The sequence below is a fragment of the Sciurus carolinensis genome, chromosome 8, assembly GCF_902686445.1.
Source record: "Sciurus carolinensis chromosome 8, mSciCar1.2, whole genome shotgun sequence".
NCBI classification, from domain to species: Eukaryota; Metazoa; Chordata; class Mammalia; order Rodentia; family Sciuridae; genus Sciurus; species Sciurus carolinensis.
The window spans coordinates 24615259-24632500 of record NC_062220.1 but is presented as its reverse complement, the minus strand read 5'-3'; the positions used below and the strand labels follow the sequence as shown (position 1 = coordinate 24632500).

Sequence of the window (17242 nt, the reverse complement as noted above, 5' to 3'; positions counted from 1 at the left end):
GTTCCCCAACTATCAAGTCATCCCTCAGGAAAAGGCTCTGATAGTACTTTGCTTTTGACAATGAGCTCAGTGTCTGGAGACTCAGAGCCTTCCACTTGCACTCCAGTTTACCTGCTGATTATCTGCAGCTGCACTCTTCATGCTTGGAAATGAACAACTGCAGTGATCATCTCTACTGGACTCAATGCCTGCCAAAAGCCTGGCTGGAAAGATTAGCTTTCTTCCACCTTCCACTGCAGCAGGATGTACCTGTCAGTACATCCCCTATCACTACAGTACCCAGAAGCCAGATCTGCTGCTTCTTTTTTTTTTTTTTTTCCTTCTCTCTTTTTGCTTTCCTGTGGAAGATAATCCTTAGAGGAGATGATTTTCTTTTTTCTCTAGGGCTTCTAGAGAATTGCTAGAAGAGAATTACTGTTGGCTCATTCAGGAAGTCACTGTGTTTAGAGGGGCGCTGTTGACCTACCCTTTTCCAAAGGCTTAGTGTGTGAATATCCCATGCACTAAAAAAGGAAGTTAGAGAATAATTTTTTTGCTTAAGAAGATTCATAATAAAATGTTTCACCCCTATCCCTAGCACCATGAAGAAAAAAAAGAAGAGAAGAAAAGAAAGGAAGGAAAAAAGAAAAAGGATTCACTCTTACATCTCTTTTATCCAGATCTCCTTGTTTATTGGTTCCCAAGGTCCTTGACAAAGTTGTAACTGGTCTGTGGGAAAATGAGGGAAATTAAGGACATTAAAGTGAGTTTTAAAAAAATTTACCTCACTATACTGAATTCAAAGGATGTATGCAATTTAAAACAGTGTTTTTCAAACTGTAGTGGGCAACCTATAATGGGACCTACTTTTTATTATTATTTTTTAGAGGAATAGGGTAATAGAAAATATCAGTGCACCACGTATAGTAAGGGTAAATATTTGTTCCAGTTTGTGTATGTTAGGACATGATATAAAATGTATTTATCATTTTTCAGAAATATTGAAAACACTGTTTTTAATGACTATACTTTATTCTGAGATTGTGTTCTTCCCATTTTTGGATTATTAAGTTTTTTAAGTTCCTCCTTACCAGAATAAAACATTAACAACCCTAAGTCATTTCCTACCTTCTACCTTTTTTTTTTTTTTTTTTTGGTGCCCATAATACAAAATTTGGAAATCTTTGTTATAGTAGATTTAAACATGATTTGCCTTGTTGGAAGTGTAAATAAACATCTTGTTGTATACAGACAACCACAAAAATACTCATAAGATTTGAAAATTCCCTTTATAAGAATCTTAGAAAAGATCCTAAGTATTAAAAAAAAGTGTAAGAGTATTATAGCTTCATGTTTGGAATTGTAGAATTGGTTTTGGTTAAATAAACCAATAGATAGCTATCCATGTATATAACTATTTAAAGTAATTATCATAATAATATGAGAAGAATGTTATTATAATAAAACATTAAAATTATAAGTAGAGTAACTACCCACATGGTGCTGCCAAGTGCTAGGTGGTATGCTAAGTGCCTTTCCTATTAACTCATTTAGTCCTTATATCAACCCTGTGAAGTAAGTCCTATTATTCTCATTTTACACATGAGAAAACTGAGCATATCATTTTCCAACAATTCCCTGACACAAACTGGATACTACATTTCAATTCTGATACTACCCAGAGTTAGCACACACCTACATGTTAAATTCTCAGTCTCACAATGCCACCCTCACTTTAGATACCAGCCCCAAGTGGTTATATTGCAATTTCACCTGGCCAACTACAAATTCAAGTGTTTCTATGACCTCCCACTTTCTGGCTTGATTATTTGCTAGAATGACTCACAGAAATCAGGAATGCACATACTTATGATTTTAATTTTTTAACAAAAGATACAACTCAGAAACAGCCAAATGAAAAGTATGGGACTGAGGTAATACAGAGCATCTATGTCCTCTATAAGGGAACCACCCTCCTAGCACATCTGTTTGTTCACCAACCCAAAAAGCCACCCAAGTAGTTATTTCATGGTTTTCATATGGACTTTCATTTCTTTTTTTTTTTTTTTAATTACATCAATCTTTTTTTTTTTTTATTGTAAACAAATGGGATACATGTTGTTTCTCTGTCTGTACATGGCGTAAAGGCATACCATTTGTGTAATCATAAATTTACATAGGGTTGGACTTTCATTTCTTAGGCATGATAAACCATTGACAATGTGACTGAAATCAGTCTGTAGTCACCACAACTCAGGTAGGGGTGGTGCCGAGTTTTACCTTCAAAGCACACGCTTGGTTTTTCTGACAGGGCCAATTCCTCCCTTGAAACTATCTAAGGACCTTCCTTGAATCACCTCATTAGCATAACTTCTGATATGGTTGACAGGGACTCATTATGAATAACAGACAGTCCTATCAGGAAGCTCTAAGGGTTTTAAGAGCTCTGTGCCAGGAACCAAGGGCAAAGACAAAATACATTTTTTATACAACACTGAGGCACAGAGAGATTAACTTGCCCATGATCACATAGTATGTGGCAGCTAAGATTCAAAAATTTAGTCATGTAAAAGTATAGTAGAATAAAATACCCCCAAAATACTTAAAGAGGTAGGATTATATTAAAGGTATGTTTAATAGGATTATATATGCAAACATCATAGGAAATCTAGCCATTAATGCAACTTGGAGTGGAAATTCTATCTTATTTGACAGCCCTAAATTATGAAATATTAGGGCCGAAGAACCCCTCTTTGTAAATGAGGAACTGTGATCCACAGCATGAGACATTCCCCAAAGCCTACAGTGGGTTAATGACAGAACTAAGGCTAGAATCCATTTCTCTTCTTATTCTCTTGTTTTTGTTCATCTTATTTTTCTAGATATTATTTACATGTGCCTCTGGTCCATGTTTATGTAGATTAGATATGGGTACAAGTTGTAGCTTTCATATCTGTTTGCAATCATGTCCTTTACCCAGACTTTCTGATTTTGTATAGGAATCCTCGGTCCCTTTTTATACCAAGCCTCAAGTTTTAACTTGGAAAAATGTACTTCTCAGGTGAAAGAGCCAAATGTGACTTTGTAATTGATTCCCTGATCTAACCTTGGCCTCCCAACAGGGGAAGAAGTTGAAATGAAGGTATAAATTTCCCTTTACAAAACCTTTCCCCAAGTTACCTCAGTTACCAGAAAAAATTTTCCATTACAGGGCTCTGTGGACTGCCCCACTCTGGAGTTTGAGTATGGAGATGCAGATGGGCATGCTGCAGAGTTGTCAGGTATGAAATATATGGGTCACTAGGAAGTGGAGTTAATAACCAGGAGGAGAGGAAGGGGCCTGTAATCTCTGGCAGCTTCTCTGGTCTCAGCAAGTGGCTGTTGAACAAAGGCTCTTCTCCACATTACTTTTTCTCTCCATTCTCTAGTGGTAATTATCTCTTTGTTTGCTTTCATATTTCCTTTTGTGAATTCTCCTTGGCTATAGTATTATTCATTCTGCTCACCCTTATTTATTTTGTTTTGGTATACTCTCAAATCATTTTTTCTCCACTTTCTTCCCATCAATACTCTTTCTCTTCTTGTCTTTGCATGCCCATTCTTTCTGCTACCCTTTCTTTATTCTTCCATCTCTCTCTTTCTCCATCTTGTCTTCTCTACCTCCATCTTTCTCCCTTCCACTAATACCTGCCCCTTATGAAAATCTCAGCAATGTCTAAGGAAAACTCTAGACAACTGGCCACCTGAGCAAGACTGGGCATGTCACCAGTATCCATCATAGCAGAGCTCTGCCTTTGAATATTTGTGAGTTAGTTAAGTGATCCCATTCTTCTTTCACTTTGGACTGCTTCTCTGGATTTTTAGCTTTCAGTGGAGATGGTATGAAAGTTAAATATTCTGTCACATAGAAGTGACACTTTGAAACATACTTTTTCAGAGGAAAAAGGTAAGCATTTTAAAAGAAGTTCCTATGAATAAGCATAGGGAATAAATTTCATGATGAGTGACAGAAATAGAGAGCTAAGTTTAATAATGAACAATGGATTTAGAATCCAGAATATGTATGTTTATATATAGAGAGGGGGTAGCCAAAGAAAAGATGAACAACCCAGTAGAGAAGTGAACAAAGAATGTTAATATGAATTCATAGAAGAGAAAACTAAATGGCCAGTAATTATGAGTGGGGTGTAATTCAGTGGTCGAGTGCTTGTGTCACATGCAATCAATCCCTGGTACCACAAAAATAAATAAACATATGAAAAGATGTTCAGCTTCATTAGCAAATAGGGAAAGGCAAAATAATGAGATATTATTTCTCAGTATTCAGATTGCAAAACTTAAAAGCCTGGGGTTGGTGAGGACTCAAAGAAATGAGCACTTTTCTGCACTGCTATGTATAGCAGTATGAGGAAGTTGAATGTAAAATTGGAAGGCAATTGGATTTGAGCTTACTATTCTCCTGTCTCAGTCTCCTGAATCACTGGGATTACAGGCATGTACCACCATACCTGCCTAGATAAAATATTTTCAAACAGAATAATATAATGTATTTTTTATAGGTACATACAGCTCATGTCTAATAAAGTTGAAAATATAGATCTATTATGACCCAGTAATTCTATTAGATATATATTTTAAAGACCCTTATACTTGGGCACAAGAAAATGTACAAAGATGTTTATTATAGTCTTGTTTATAATTGTGAAAAATTGAAATCAATCTAAAATGCCCATCACTAGGGGAATGGATAAACTGTAGCATATCAATGTAGTAGTCTGCACTGTAGCCATTAATACAGTTGATCTGTATCAACATGCTTCTGTATCAGTAAGTGCTAAAAACAAAAGTTGATGGAAAGAAGCAGTGACAACATAATTTTTACAATATGATACTGTTTTAAATAAAGACTTTGGTACTGGGGATTTAACTCAGGGGCACTCTACCACTAACCTACATCCCCAACCTTTTGTATTTTTTATTTTGAGTTAGGGTCTCACTATGCTGCATAGACTAGACTTAAACTTACTATCCTCCTGCCTCAACCTCTTGAGTTACTGGTATTACAGTGGACAAAATCTTTTAAAACAAAACAATATCATATGATGTTTACAGGTTTACACATATGTAGTAAAAGTATAAAAGTGAACATGTGAAGGATACATACCAATTTCATTTTAGTGATTACTTCTAGAGAAGGGAATAAAAGACTGAAGCAAATAGAGCAAATGTTAACATTTGTTTAATCTGAGTAAAATATACATAGGTGTCTAAATTGTTTTTACTTATCTTATATGAAATTCTATTATCTAAAATTTAAAAAATAAGAACTTTCAAAATCAAAGCCCAGTACCTAAGAGCCTTGCTCACTTTTCTCCCATTCAAGTACTAACTAGGTCCAACCCTCCTTAACTTCCAAAATCAGATGAGATTTGGCACATTCAGGGTGGTATGGCCATGGACAAGCCTTCTTCACATTTCTGACTGGGCTTGTGTTCTCTACTCTTAGAAAACAATGACTGGGGTGTAGCTCAACAGTAGAGCACTTGTGTAAATTCAATCCCCAGCACCTAAAAAAAAGGGGGAAAAAAGTAAATCACAGTAAAATCTTTGCCTGCCTGCACGAGCCTGTAGTCCAACTACTTGGAAAGCTGAAGCAGGGGGATCATTTGAACCTAGAAGTTCAAGACGAACCTGAGCAACTTAGTGAGACCCTGGTTCAAAAAATATATAAGATAAATATATATTTTATAGAATATATAATCTATAAAGTACATTAATATATTTTATATTTTATAAAATATATATGTATACACACACACACACACACATATATATATAATCTCCACATTCTCCACTAATGACTGAAGTATTTAAGATTCAGAGATGAGATTTGCTTCTGGTCACTGCCAGATTCTGGAACTCAGGACTCAAAAGCTCTGACTCCCAGACAAGGTGTTTCTCAACCGTTAGATAGTGACTGAAACATAAGTGAATATCTCTTCTTTTGTGAATTCTCTCTGATAGCAGGGTGGGAAATGTTAACATTAAATGTTAATCTTAACATTAAATGTTAAGATTTTAAGGAACTCTGGTCAGTCACTTATTGATTTTTTTAAATTTCAATTCTTTATCTTCTATAAGACAAGGGTACAGGTAGAATGTTCTAGAGTTTGTTTGTAGGAATGAATGTTTTTATTCTCGAGCCGTCTGCATTTTATATTAGAGGCTACTGTCAGTGAAATTGAATTTTCCTGGACACAGTCAGCCCTTTGGCAACCATAACTGCTTTCTCTATGGTTTGCTGCCCAGGTGGCCATGGACAGAAACCCAAATTTTATACCTTTCAAGGAAACACAGCAGGGAGAGAGTGAACTGGTTCCAACCCTGAAGAGCAATCAGCACGTATTTTTTCAGCCCTTGTCCTGGCTTCCTGAACAACACAAGGATCTTGCCACTAAATTTCAGGAGTTGTGTTGCCTTTTCTTCGCTAGAGATAAGATAGGTCCACTCTGGGTTGACAAAATAGAATGGGTTACAACCCTAAGAAACAGGAAGGATGACATTAAACCTTCTGTGCTCCAGCCCTCCTCCTGGCCCTCACCAAATGTCGAAGGCTGCCTTCTCTACTGCAGCAGCCAGCTGGCAGGAGGAGGACAGGTTTGATGGTTTAATCACCCAGGGACACAAGTGGCTATTTTTAACTGCTCAGAAAGGGAGGAAGCTGGCTCTAGATTGAATTGGACACAGGAATGTGTTGGTAGTTAAACTCTTTCATGCCACCCTCTCCACTGGTACTGGGAATTGAACCCACTGAGCCACATCCCTAGACCTTTTTATTTTTTTTAATTTTGAGACAGGATCTCACTGAGTTGCTTAGGACCTTTCTGAGTTGCTGAGGCTGGCTTCAACTGGCTTTGAATTTGCAATCCTCACCTTAACCTCACCAGCACTGGGATTATAGGTGTACACCACTGTACCTTGCCTCAGTCCCCTTCTTTAGGGTCTCCTGAATGTGATTCTGTTCTGTCTTTCCAGAATTGTATAGCTACACTGAGAACCTGGAATTCACCACTAACAGGAGATGCTTTGAAGAAGATTTCAAGACTCAAGGTGATCCCAGACCCATACTCATAGAAACATGTTTTTTTTCCCTCCATGATATCCCAATCTGATCTAGTAAAAGTCTATAGCAAAATATAATTCTTCATCTCCCTCCCCCATAGTCACATACCCTTCACTCCTGCACATGGGATCTAGAATTCTCTGTGTCTCAAATAGAGAGGTAATGGGGTAGAAGCAAGAGAATCCTGAGCTGGGCTTCTTTCCCTAGTATAAGGGTCCAAGAGAGCAGAGGGATGGTAAGGCAAGGCTGGACTAGTGCCCTTTTGCCTGATAGAACCTCATGCCTAGCTTAGTGTTTGACATTAATGTTTAACCTTTGCCTAACTTTGCCCCACTCTCAATAGCAATTTTATGTGCCCACACTGTGATACCTTCAAATCTCCGTTTCCTTACTTGGTAAAAGGCAATTTAATTTTCGATTCAACAAATACATGGTGAGTATCTGTTGTATTAGATGTAGGAATCAGGGCAAAGGTAAATTTGCAGCTTCTACAAACAGGTTATGGTTTGGTAGCAATGGGAAGGTATATACAAAACTAGCTGAGGCCAAGAGAAAATTACTAAATGCAGAGAAAAATAAAATATCTTAGGAGAAGAATCTTTGACTGTAGCATTAGTGTAAAAGAGGTCATCTTGTACTGGCCTTTAAGGATGATTAGGAGTTGGGTATGGATGGACATAGCGGGAACTCCTTGAGGAAAGGCAGAAAGATAGGACAGAATAGGCTGTGTGTGTGGAAGACTAAGACAATTTTGAAGATGACCCTACAGAATGGGTTCAGCACAGAACGTTTTGTGACCTTTTCCCATTCATTTTTCTTTCTTAGCTAAATAAGGAAGGCTTTGGGTTAGGGATGTAGCTTGGTGGTAGAGCACTTGCCTAGCATGTGTGAGGCCCTGGGTTTGATCCCAGTGCTACAAAACATAAAAAAATAAGGAAAACTTTTAGAGAAAAGAATTTGTTGGGGGCTGAGATCAGAGGTGCTTTCAGGAGCCATTCTGGGAAGGGTTGGCAATACCCAATACTGATGTATATGGTCTTTTATTCCCAGTGCAAGGGAAGGAATGGCTGGAATTGGAAGAAGATGCCCAAAAGACCTATGTGATGGGTCTTCTGGACCGGCTGGAAGTAGTCAGTAGGGAACGGCGACTGAAGGTGGCTAGGGCTGTACTCTATCTGGCCCAAGGTGAGTACCCACCCTTTCTAGCTAGAGACAAGTAGAGGATGAGGAGGGAAGTGGGATGAGGCAGACTGTGCTAGGAAAGCAAGTTCCGCCTGCCTCTCAAGGACACATCTTGCCTTGGGCCAGGAATAACCCACACTTATGAGGAAGATAAAATGATGGTGTCGGGTATTATTCTGGATTCCTTGGGATTTGCCCTTATCAGGCATGTCAGGATTTCTTATAAAGTTCTTTGTTCCTAATTTGGACTGTAAGTGTATGTAAAGATTAGCAAGAGAGTGTGGCTAAAGCTGACAATGTACCACCAGCTAAGCTTGGAGACTTCTTTCAGTTGTGTCCTGGCCCCAACACTGAAGGGAGACAGGGGTATGTCACAGACTCACACATGGACCCTCTGCATGGTTTCTCATTGGCATTTTGAAGATTCAAGCCAACATAGCAGCAGGAAGGGATGCTGTGAGTAATTTGGTGATGATCAGAACTAAATGAGATTAATTGGGGAATGCTTCCCAGAAGAGACCTGTTAGCCAGGTGTTGGAAAGGGAAATGAGATAGCCTAGCTGGAGTAGTGAAAATAAGCCCTGAGATCATAAATATGAGGATTGCTGGCAAACCAACTAGTTGGGAACTAAAAAATTGTAGAAGAAAAAATAAATGGAGAAGAAAGAGGATGGACATTGAGTAAAGGGAAGACTATAACAAATAAGGTGGTGCCACCTCCATCTCTTGGGTTTGATGCTCTGGCTAGTGGCCAATAGGGAAGTCTTTTTGCCTAGGGGCATTCTCTGTGGCCCACACAAGGCAGCCAGGAAGTGTAGGTAATTAATATGCTTCCTGAGTCCAGCAGACCTCATAAAATGACTGACAGTAGTGAGTAGATGAAAAGCCTGATTATCTCATCCCTCTTGGACAGATAACTCTGAGTTGTTTTATATAGTTTCCAGAGCTTCCTCTGGGGTTGAACATTTTTGTCTGCCTTCTCTATCTCATTTCCTTACTCCTCTACTGATGATTCCCAGATAAACTACTTGCATTTCAATCCTTATTTATCTTATGATCTGCATCTGGGGGAACCCAAACTTAAGACTCCCTTGTTGAGTACATTGAACCTAACCCTGGAAACTACCTCTCTTCTCCCCTTACTCATTTGATGAAGTTCTAGGGGGACCCTGCCTTACCCTCTGTTAGCCTATTTATTGGGCAGGGTATTAGAGAAAAGCCTTAAGATCATGGGGCAGGGTGGAAAGAATTGGGATACCTGTGCCCCCTCAACCCCTATGGCAACTGTCTGGTCCTTTAGGCACTTTTGGGGAATGTGATTCAGAGGTCGATGTGCTACACTGGTCCAGGTACAACTGCTTCCTGCTCTATCAGATGGGGACCTTCTCGGCCTTCCTGGAGCTACTCCACATGGAAATCGAGTGAGAAGCCTTAGGGGAGGGCTGGTCTAGAAAACCCTCTTCTTTGATGGGACCTCATGTCCTATGCTGATTTCCTTAGCCAGACACCTGCAGGAGTTGGGACTATTCAGTTCAAAGCTCACTGAAAGTTCCTTTCCATCTAGCCTTTTCCTAATATTCTGTCCTCCATTATTGAAGTTGTGTTTAGCAGCAGCTTTTGCCCAAACTATACCTTCAACCTGGGCTTCAGGGACACCTGGTCAGGGTCCCTTTTTATCTAAGCACCTTCTCAATGCAACCAAATTTTGGAATCCATGAAGGAAGCTGTTCTACCTTCCTGAGCACAATCCAAGAGGAATAGGACCAATTCCTGTCATTGTGCCCAATTCTTCCTTCATGGTTTATAGCGCTAGAGGTGACTTTATCTGCTGCTACTATAGTCACCCCTCATTTTGTCTCAAGTCTGTCACCCACGAATTTTAGATAGGGTAAAATCTACTTATTATTAATCAGGAATTGTTTAGCATCTGTTTTGTTCCCAGCACAGTTCAAGTCATAGTGGGGATCACAAGAGGAATAGATATCACAGAACCCTCCTTGCCTGTCTTCACCATAGATGAAGGTTTGCTGAGGTGACCAGGAAATACGATGGGCTCCTTTACCATAGGCCAGGTTCATTAGCAGCTACATAGCCAGGGAATGGCAGGTGTTCTTGTTTATGTGCATGATAAGTGGGAGCATCGGGAGAAGTAGGCCCTATGGATCCTGTTCTCTTCCTCCTCTCCATGGCAGTAACAGCCAGGCCTGTAGCAGTGCCCTTCGGAAACCAGCTGTCTCCATTGCTGATAGCACAGAGCTCCGGTGAGTGAGACTGACTGAGCTTGGAACAGGGACATGTTTAGCACTGGGTTACCTTTTCCCCAAATCCTAGTGCACTAGGAAGTTGCCCTTTCACTAGTCTTCTTGGGTTGGGCTCCCACTGAGATCATCTCTGGGGTCTCTGCCTACAAGCTGGGAACTGTCTTGGAAACTTAATGTGATCCTTCTGTAACACCAGGGTGCTGCTGAGTGTCATGTACCTAATGGTGGAAAATATTCGCCTGGAGCGAGAGACAGACCCCTATGGGTGGAGGACAGCACGGGAGACCTTCCGCACTGAATTGAGTAAGAAGTGGTTGCACTCAAGAACTGGTTGGGATGGAATGATACTGATGGAGGTGAAGCAGAACATAGTCCCTTCATATTTTCTTTTTCTTTTTAAAATTAACATCCTTTCTTTGGGGACAGAGATACTACATGGCAGGCATAGGGACTGGGCTCTATTGTCCATTCCCCTGTGTCTATGAGCTAGGACTAGTCATATAACTTCCCTATGCCTTGTTTTACTTGCTTAGAAGTGGAGATAGCTAACCCTTTCCCATTCCATGAATCCCACATGAAAAAAATGAGTTGAACCTCTTTAAAAACTGAGCTCTTTTCAAATGTAAGTTGGTGTGGTCATCTGACAGGGACAGGCTGTGAAGGCATATGAGATTTTAAAATACATTTATTGATGTGGGAAAGTGAAATGTGGTCCACGAAATACCTCAAGTCCTTTATCCAAAAGGCAACATCTTCATTACTATTATTTCTACTTTGGCATTCATCCTCAAAGCATCACCCTAAGCTCTTGGGGCCAAGCCATTTTACCACCACAGCCTCCCTTTCTGCTCTTGAGGGCTTTCCCTCTGGGGCCCACTAAGACTCCTTCTCAGGACCAAGCACTGTGGAATTCTTCAGGGTAGATGAGCACTTTACTTAGTGGGTCCAAAATTAGAGGTACAGGGGCAGGGTTTCAGCTACTTCATCCTCACTTTCTCAGTTGCCTTTCTTTACACCTCCAGGCTTCTCCATGCATAATGAGGAACCTTTTGCTCTTCTGCTCTTCTCCATGGTTACCAAGTTCTGCAGTGGCCTGGCCCCCCACTTTCCCATAAAAAAGGTCCTGCTTCTGCTCTGGAAAGTGGTCATGGTGAGTTGCCAGTCTTTCGCATTCCATCTCATCAGACCAGCAATGCCTTACCTCAGTTTCTTCTAGTCTGATTCCAGGAGCTAGAGCGAGGCAGCAGAATGGGCAGCTGTTAGCCAACAGCTAAGAAGATGGGGCAACAAAGACATCAAATATTCTATATAAGAGCAGGTTACTGTTTCTATTGGACAAATGGGAGATGCCACTCCATGAGCTGGGTGTTAATGGCATCTTCACCTCAGAGAGCTAATGTTCCATGGAATGAATACTGGCTGAAAATTAGGAGATCTGGCTCTACTGATTCTAAGGAACCTTGGGCAACTCTGTTTCTCAGTTTCTTTAGCTATAAAAGGTTGGGGCTAGTGCCTGTATTCCCTACAGATAAACAAAGGATTTGTTTTTTAAAAAATGAAGTCCTTGTAAGTATATGATTGCAATTTTGTTTCTCATATTCAACTGATCTTCATCTCTGGCTCCCATCCACAGTACTACCTAATCAACATACCCTTCATGCAGACCTCATAGTGGGAATTGTCTTTTGACTGCAGAGGAAATTAACTCTGTAGGCTTATAACATCTAAATGTACCCCTTAAAAAGTGAGATTAAAAAAGAAAAAAAAAAACTGGCCACGGTGGCACACACCTATAATCCCAGCAGCTCTGGGGGCTGAGGCAGGAATATCACAAGTTCAAAGCCAGCCTCAGGCAACTTAGCAAGGCCCTAAGTAACTTAGTGAGACCCTATGTCAAAATAAAAAATAAAAAGAACTGAGAATGTGACAGTGGTTAAGTGCCCCTGGATTCTATCCCTGGTACCAAATAAATAAATAAAAAATAATTTTAACAAAAGCAAGATCAAGTGGGAACTTTTTACAAAGCACAATCATTTTCTGTTTTTTTTCAGGGGAGGCTCCCAAGAATTCCCTTTCTAAATTCTGTTTCCAACCTTGGATCAGTAAATAATGTTTTATCATGTCCTCTGATCTCCTTAGACTGAGTTGGGAACCATGTTTGCCCCTTCTGGTTTTACTACTTCCTTTTTCAGGAGGAGATTTGAAGAGACTGGAGATTTTGACTCTTTATTTCTATCCATGTTTCCCTGACCTTGCTATCTCTGACTTCCCTCCCTTCTTCCTTCCTCTCTGCCCCTTCCTTTTTGTTACTCTTTAGTTTACCCTTGGTGGATTTGAGCATCTGCAGGCTCTCAAAATACAGAAGCGGGCAGAATTGGGCCTGCCTCCACTGGCCGAGGACAGTATCCAGGTGGTGAAGAGCATGCGTGCTGCCTCCCCACCCTCTTACACTCTTGACCTGGGGGAATCTCAACTGGCACCACCACCTTCCAAGCTGCGAGGCCGTCGCGGTTCTCGAAGGGTATGGACCAAAGCAGACAGTAGCACTGCAACACTGGCTGGCCAAGAATCAAGATTCTAAACCACTCTGGGTATGGTAGGAAAGGGTAGTAAATTACCTGGCTCATCCTGCTCCAGGTGGACCCTGTGAGCAACCCGAAACCGCAACAGGAAACCTTAGAATCTATACTTTGTCCTCTGTCCCCAGCTCTGACAGGCCCTGGGCCATCCTGATGGAACTCTGTGATATCATATCGTGGCCAGGAGTTCTTCAGGATCATTGGCCTGGATCTCAGTGAATGGAGTTCCTTAGCACCAGTTGGAGTAGAGTCCTGGGGCTATGGAACCTGAAAAGGGCTCCCAGCAAATTCATTTGTTTGAGGTTAAGTACTACCATTTTCTTGGTAGCAGAAAGATTCACTCTGAGCCAGTCATACTCTTGTCTGACCATAAAACCACAGATTTACAGTCAAGAGATGACTAGTTAAGATTCTATGTATAGTGTGCACTCTTGAAAAAGTCAGAATAAGTTACAATGAGACTGGCCATGTTCCCATGAACTTAATCTGCCTGACCTACCTGAGTTCACCAACTAAAGGTAACAGAGCAAGACAGTCATGCTCAGCAATCCAGTTTGCATTATATGCAGTAGGATTTTTTAACCTTTGTTTTTTATTTTATAAAATAATGCTTACTCATTGTAGAAAGTTGGAACAAATATAAAAATGTGACAAAGGGAGGAAAGAAAAATCACCCACAACTTAACAACAAGAGGCAGTGACAACTTAACAACAAGAGGCAGTGACTGTTAACTTTTTGGCCTATTTCTGTCCAAACTCTTTTTCTTTCTACAACAAAATTTGAAATTCAAAATTTGCTTCCCTCTGCCTAGCAGCAAACTTCTGTGCTCCTCTTCCTCAGTCAGCCAGCTGGTGTATGCTTACATAAGGCAAACTAATTGAATGTTCACCTAAGCAGATCATAATTAGGAAGGAAAATTGTGGCAAAAAAATGTTAAAAAGGCATCAATGCTATCTGAAAGCTAAGGAACTATGACTTTGGGAGTATCTATGCTCTGTCCCTAGCCATGGTTGCCAGACGGCTGCTTGTCCTGGGGTTGGGCACTGTAAGTTATAAGCTTGAGATAAGAAACAGAATGTTCTCACATGAACTAGGTTCCAACTCCATGTTCCCTAAAGTCTGGAAGCCTGTGGGAGGAGGGTGGCTTTAGACAAGGATGCCCAGGGTGTGATCTTAATGTGCTTTCCTCCCCCAACCCCCAGCAACTCCTCACTAAGCAGGACAGCCTGGATATCTACAATGAAAGAGATCTTTTCAAGACTGAGGATCCAGCCACAGAGGAGGAAGAGGAATCTGCTGGTGATGGAGAACGAACTTTAGATGGAGAGTTAGACCTGCTAGAGCAGGACCCTCTGGTGCCACCTCCACCTTCACAGGCATCCCTCTCTGCTGAGAGAGTGGCCTTTCCCAAGGGCTTGCCCTGGGCCCCAAAGGTCAGGTAGGTTTAATAACACCAGGGACCCTGAGCTATGGGGTTTCAATGACCAAAGTCCTAAGGTAGAGTACTCTGTTTTCAATGCTTATTAATATGGCCTGACAGTCAGAACTTCTGGATTTGAAGTTCCCTCTATTGACTGCTGTTGTCCCCCTGCCACTCTCGTCCTCCAATTGGAGGGGCAGGAGCCCAGAAAATTTCTTTCTCTCAAGGTTTGCTTTTTTTCCCTTCTCTGGGATTGGTCTTTCCACAATCCTCTCAGACAAAAGGACATTGAGCACTTCTTGGAGATGAGCAGGAACAAGTTCATCGGATTCACCCTGGGGCAGTAAGTGATTCTATGGTCAAAACTGGCTGTAAAATGATTCCTAGGGGACCAGAGGAACAGGTGTCTTGCAATGAGGGGTGTTTCAAGTAGTCATAGTGCAACCTAGAGCCACCAGGCCCCAGTTACTATTTTGCATTCTTTGATCCTTGGGTTCCTTCCAGTTTCCTCAAAGAACTCTCGTGTTCTGAGACAGGCATAGGATCTTCAACTAACAAGTCATTTCTCAACTGGGAACCAGTTTCCTCATGAGGGTGTTAGATTAGATGAAGAAGAGATTATGGTTATAACAGACCCAATCTTCCCATGTTTCCTCACCCTTATGAATCCCTCCCACTTGCCTCTGCAAAACCTAGAAGACTTTGTTACTGGGATTTCCCTGTCCAAAGTGTCATTGGGCTACCTACCCTTTTAAATAGGAACATATCACTCCCAGACCAAGTGAGTCCCCCAAGAAATATCCTAATTTTCAGGAACACTTCTCTATGCCATTGTTATCTTTGTGTTCTGAAGCAAGATGGGGGATGCTTGCAGAAGAAGGTCCAGGGTACCAAGGGTAGATGCTGAAATGGGCATGTCCCTGTGACTCCAGGATGCATGAGTAGTTTTCTTTTCTTTTTGAAGCTTATGGTTTGGTGTTTCTGGCCTTTTACAGGGACACAGATACCTTGGTTGGATTACCCAGACCTATCCATGAAAGTGTGAAGACCCTAAAGCAGGTGACCAGGGTGGGCTCTCAGTCTTCAGAGATAGGGAGCCATCAAGGCAAGTTGAATTACCAGGGTCTTGGGTACTGGGAGGACTCTTCTACCAGACACATTCAGAACCTTCTGCATTTTTCCTGCAGGCCTTTTGACCAAATAGGAAAAACTAAATCCTCTCTGTTTACCCAGTTTCCTACATTCAGATAGATGAAAAAGTTTTCTTTTCTTCCTCTCATTCCTTTTCCCTGTTTCCATTCTCCTTTCTTTCTTCCCATTCCTTGCTTCCTTTCCTTTCCTTTCACTTCTCTCTCCCCATAGGTCCACTTACTTTCAAAGGCCCAAGATTGAGTAGAAATCTGTTCCACATCCACTGTGGGTGTCAGCATAGAGTATGGAGTCACCATTCCATACACACATGCATGGCCATCAGGACTCAGAGCAGTGGTCTAGGGACAAGGACCTGTCCTTGGCTTCCCCTAGCACTTTGTTTGATGGTAAATGTTTAAGTATTTGCTGCTGTTCAACAAAGGTGGAAACATGTAATACACAAAAACACTATGAAGCACTTCAGCCAGTGCTAATGATGCCAAGGTTAATAAGACTTCTGCCTTCAAAGAGTTCACGTCTGTTTGGAGTAACAGATTCATAGTGGAACATTTCCTTGTCAGTGAAGAAGTTAAGTAAAAGACTGACATTCATGTGATTGAGGCCTGTAGTCCTTGTTGTCTTCTTATCTTCACCAGCACAAGTATGTCTCCATCGCAGATGTGCAGATCAAAAATGAAGAAGAGCTGGAGAAATGCCCCATGTCTTTGGTGAGCCAAGGGGGTCCTACCCAGTAGGAGGGAAGAAGGGACTCTGTCTTTAGTACTCTTATAGAGCATGTCTGCATGCATTGATTCTGCTTGTTGGGCTCTTACTGAGTGTCAGGCAAGACCAAGTCTCTGCTTCCATGCCCTTTTTTGTTTTCCTCTTTTTTTGGGGGGTTGGGGGTGGGTAGCAGGGATTGAACTCAGTGGCACTTGACCACTGAGCTACATCCCCAGCCCTATTTTTGTATTTTATTTAGAGATAGGGTCTCACTGAGTTGCTTAGTACCTCGCTTTTGCTGAGGCTGACTTTGAACTCGTGATCCTTCCGTCTCAGCCTCCCAAGCCACTGGGATTATAGGCATGTGCCACTGGACCTCGCTTTTTCCATGCCATTTTAAAGTTGGGGAAGAAAGTAAAGAACAAGGCTGGGGATATATAGTTCAGTGGTAGAGTGCTTATCTAGTGTATAGGAGTCCCTGGGTTTAATTCCCAGCACCACAAAAAAAAAAGGAGAAAAATAGATAATAAATAAGTAAACGAGGCTATCAGAGAATGGTACATACAATGGAGAAAATTTGAATAGAATAACATGATAGAAGCATCTATAGTAGACTACTTTAATATACAGCTATATTTTGTAGCTTTTTTTTTTTTTTTTTGGTGCTGGGATTGAACCCAGGGCCTTGTGTGCACAAAGCAGACCCTCTACCACTAGGCTACATCCCCAGCCCAGTAGACTACTTTAGTTTGGGTAGTCAGGGTAGGTAGAATAAAAGAATGTAGGCAGAGACTGGCAGATCTGGTGTTGAAAAGATGGGGGTGTGCCTTTTTGTTCACTTCT

At 41.2% G+C, this 17242-nt stretch overlaps 1 protein-coding gene across 1 annotated transcript in view; it reads left to right on the top strand.

Annotated features, from left to right (window-relative positions):
• The window catches only part of Strip2 (striatin interacting protein 2), a 44539-nt gene that overhangs the window by 1997 nt on the left and 25300 nt on the right, over positions 1 to 17242 (top strand). The window contains exons 2-13 of the mRNA XM_047561988.1: positions 3191 to 3260; positions 7015 to 7089; positions 8153 to 8287; positions 9585 to 9705; positions 10477 to 10545; positions 10742 to 10848; positions 11568 to 11695; positions 12863 to 13066; positions 14328 to 14563; positions 14823 to 14888; positions 15541 to 15604; positions 16333 to 16404. Of these exons, the coding sequence (XP_047417944.1) occupies positions 3191 to 3260; positions 7015 to 7089; positions 8153 to 8287; positions 9585 to 9705; positions 10477 to 10545; positions 10742 to 10848; positions 11568 to 11695; positions 12863 to 13066; positions 14328 to 14563; positions 14823 to 14888; positions 15541 to 15604; positions 16333 to 16404 (1347 nt within the window). The remainder of the gene's footprint in view (positions 1 to 3190; positions 3261 to 7014; positions 7090 to 8152; positions 8288 to 9584; positions 9706 to 10476; positions 10546 to 10741; positions 10849 to 11567; positions 11696 to 12862; positions 13067 to 14327; positions 14564 to 14822; positions 14889 to 15540; positions 15605 to 16332; positions 16405 to 17242) is intronic.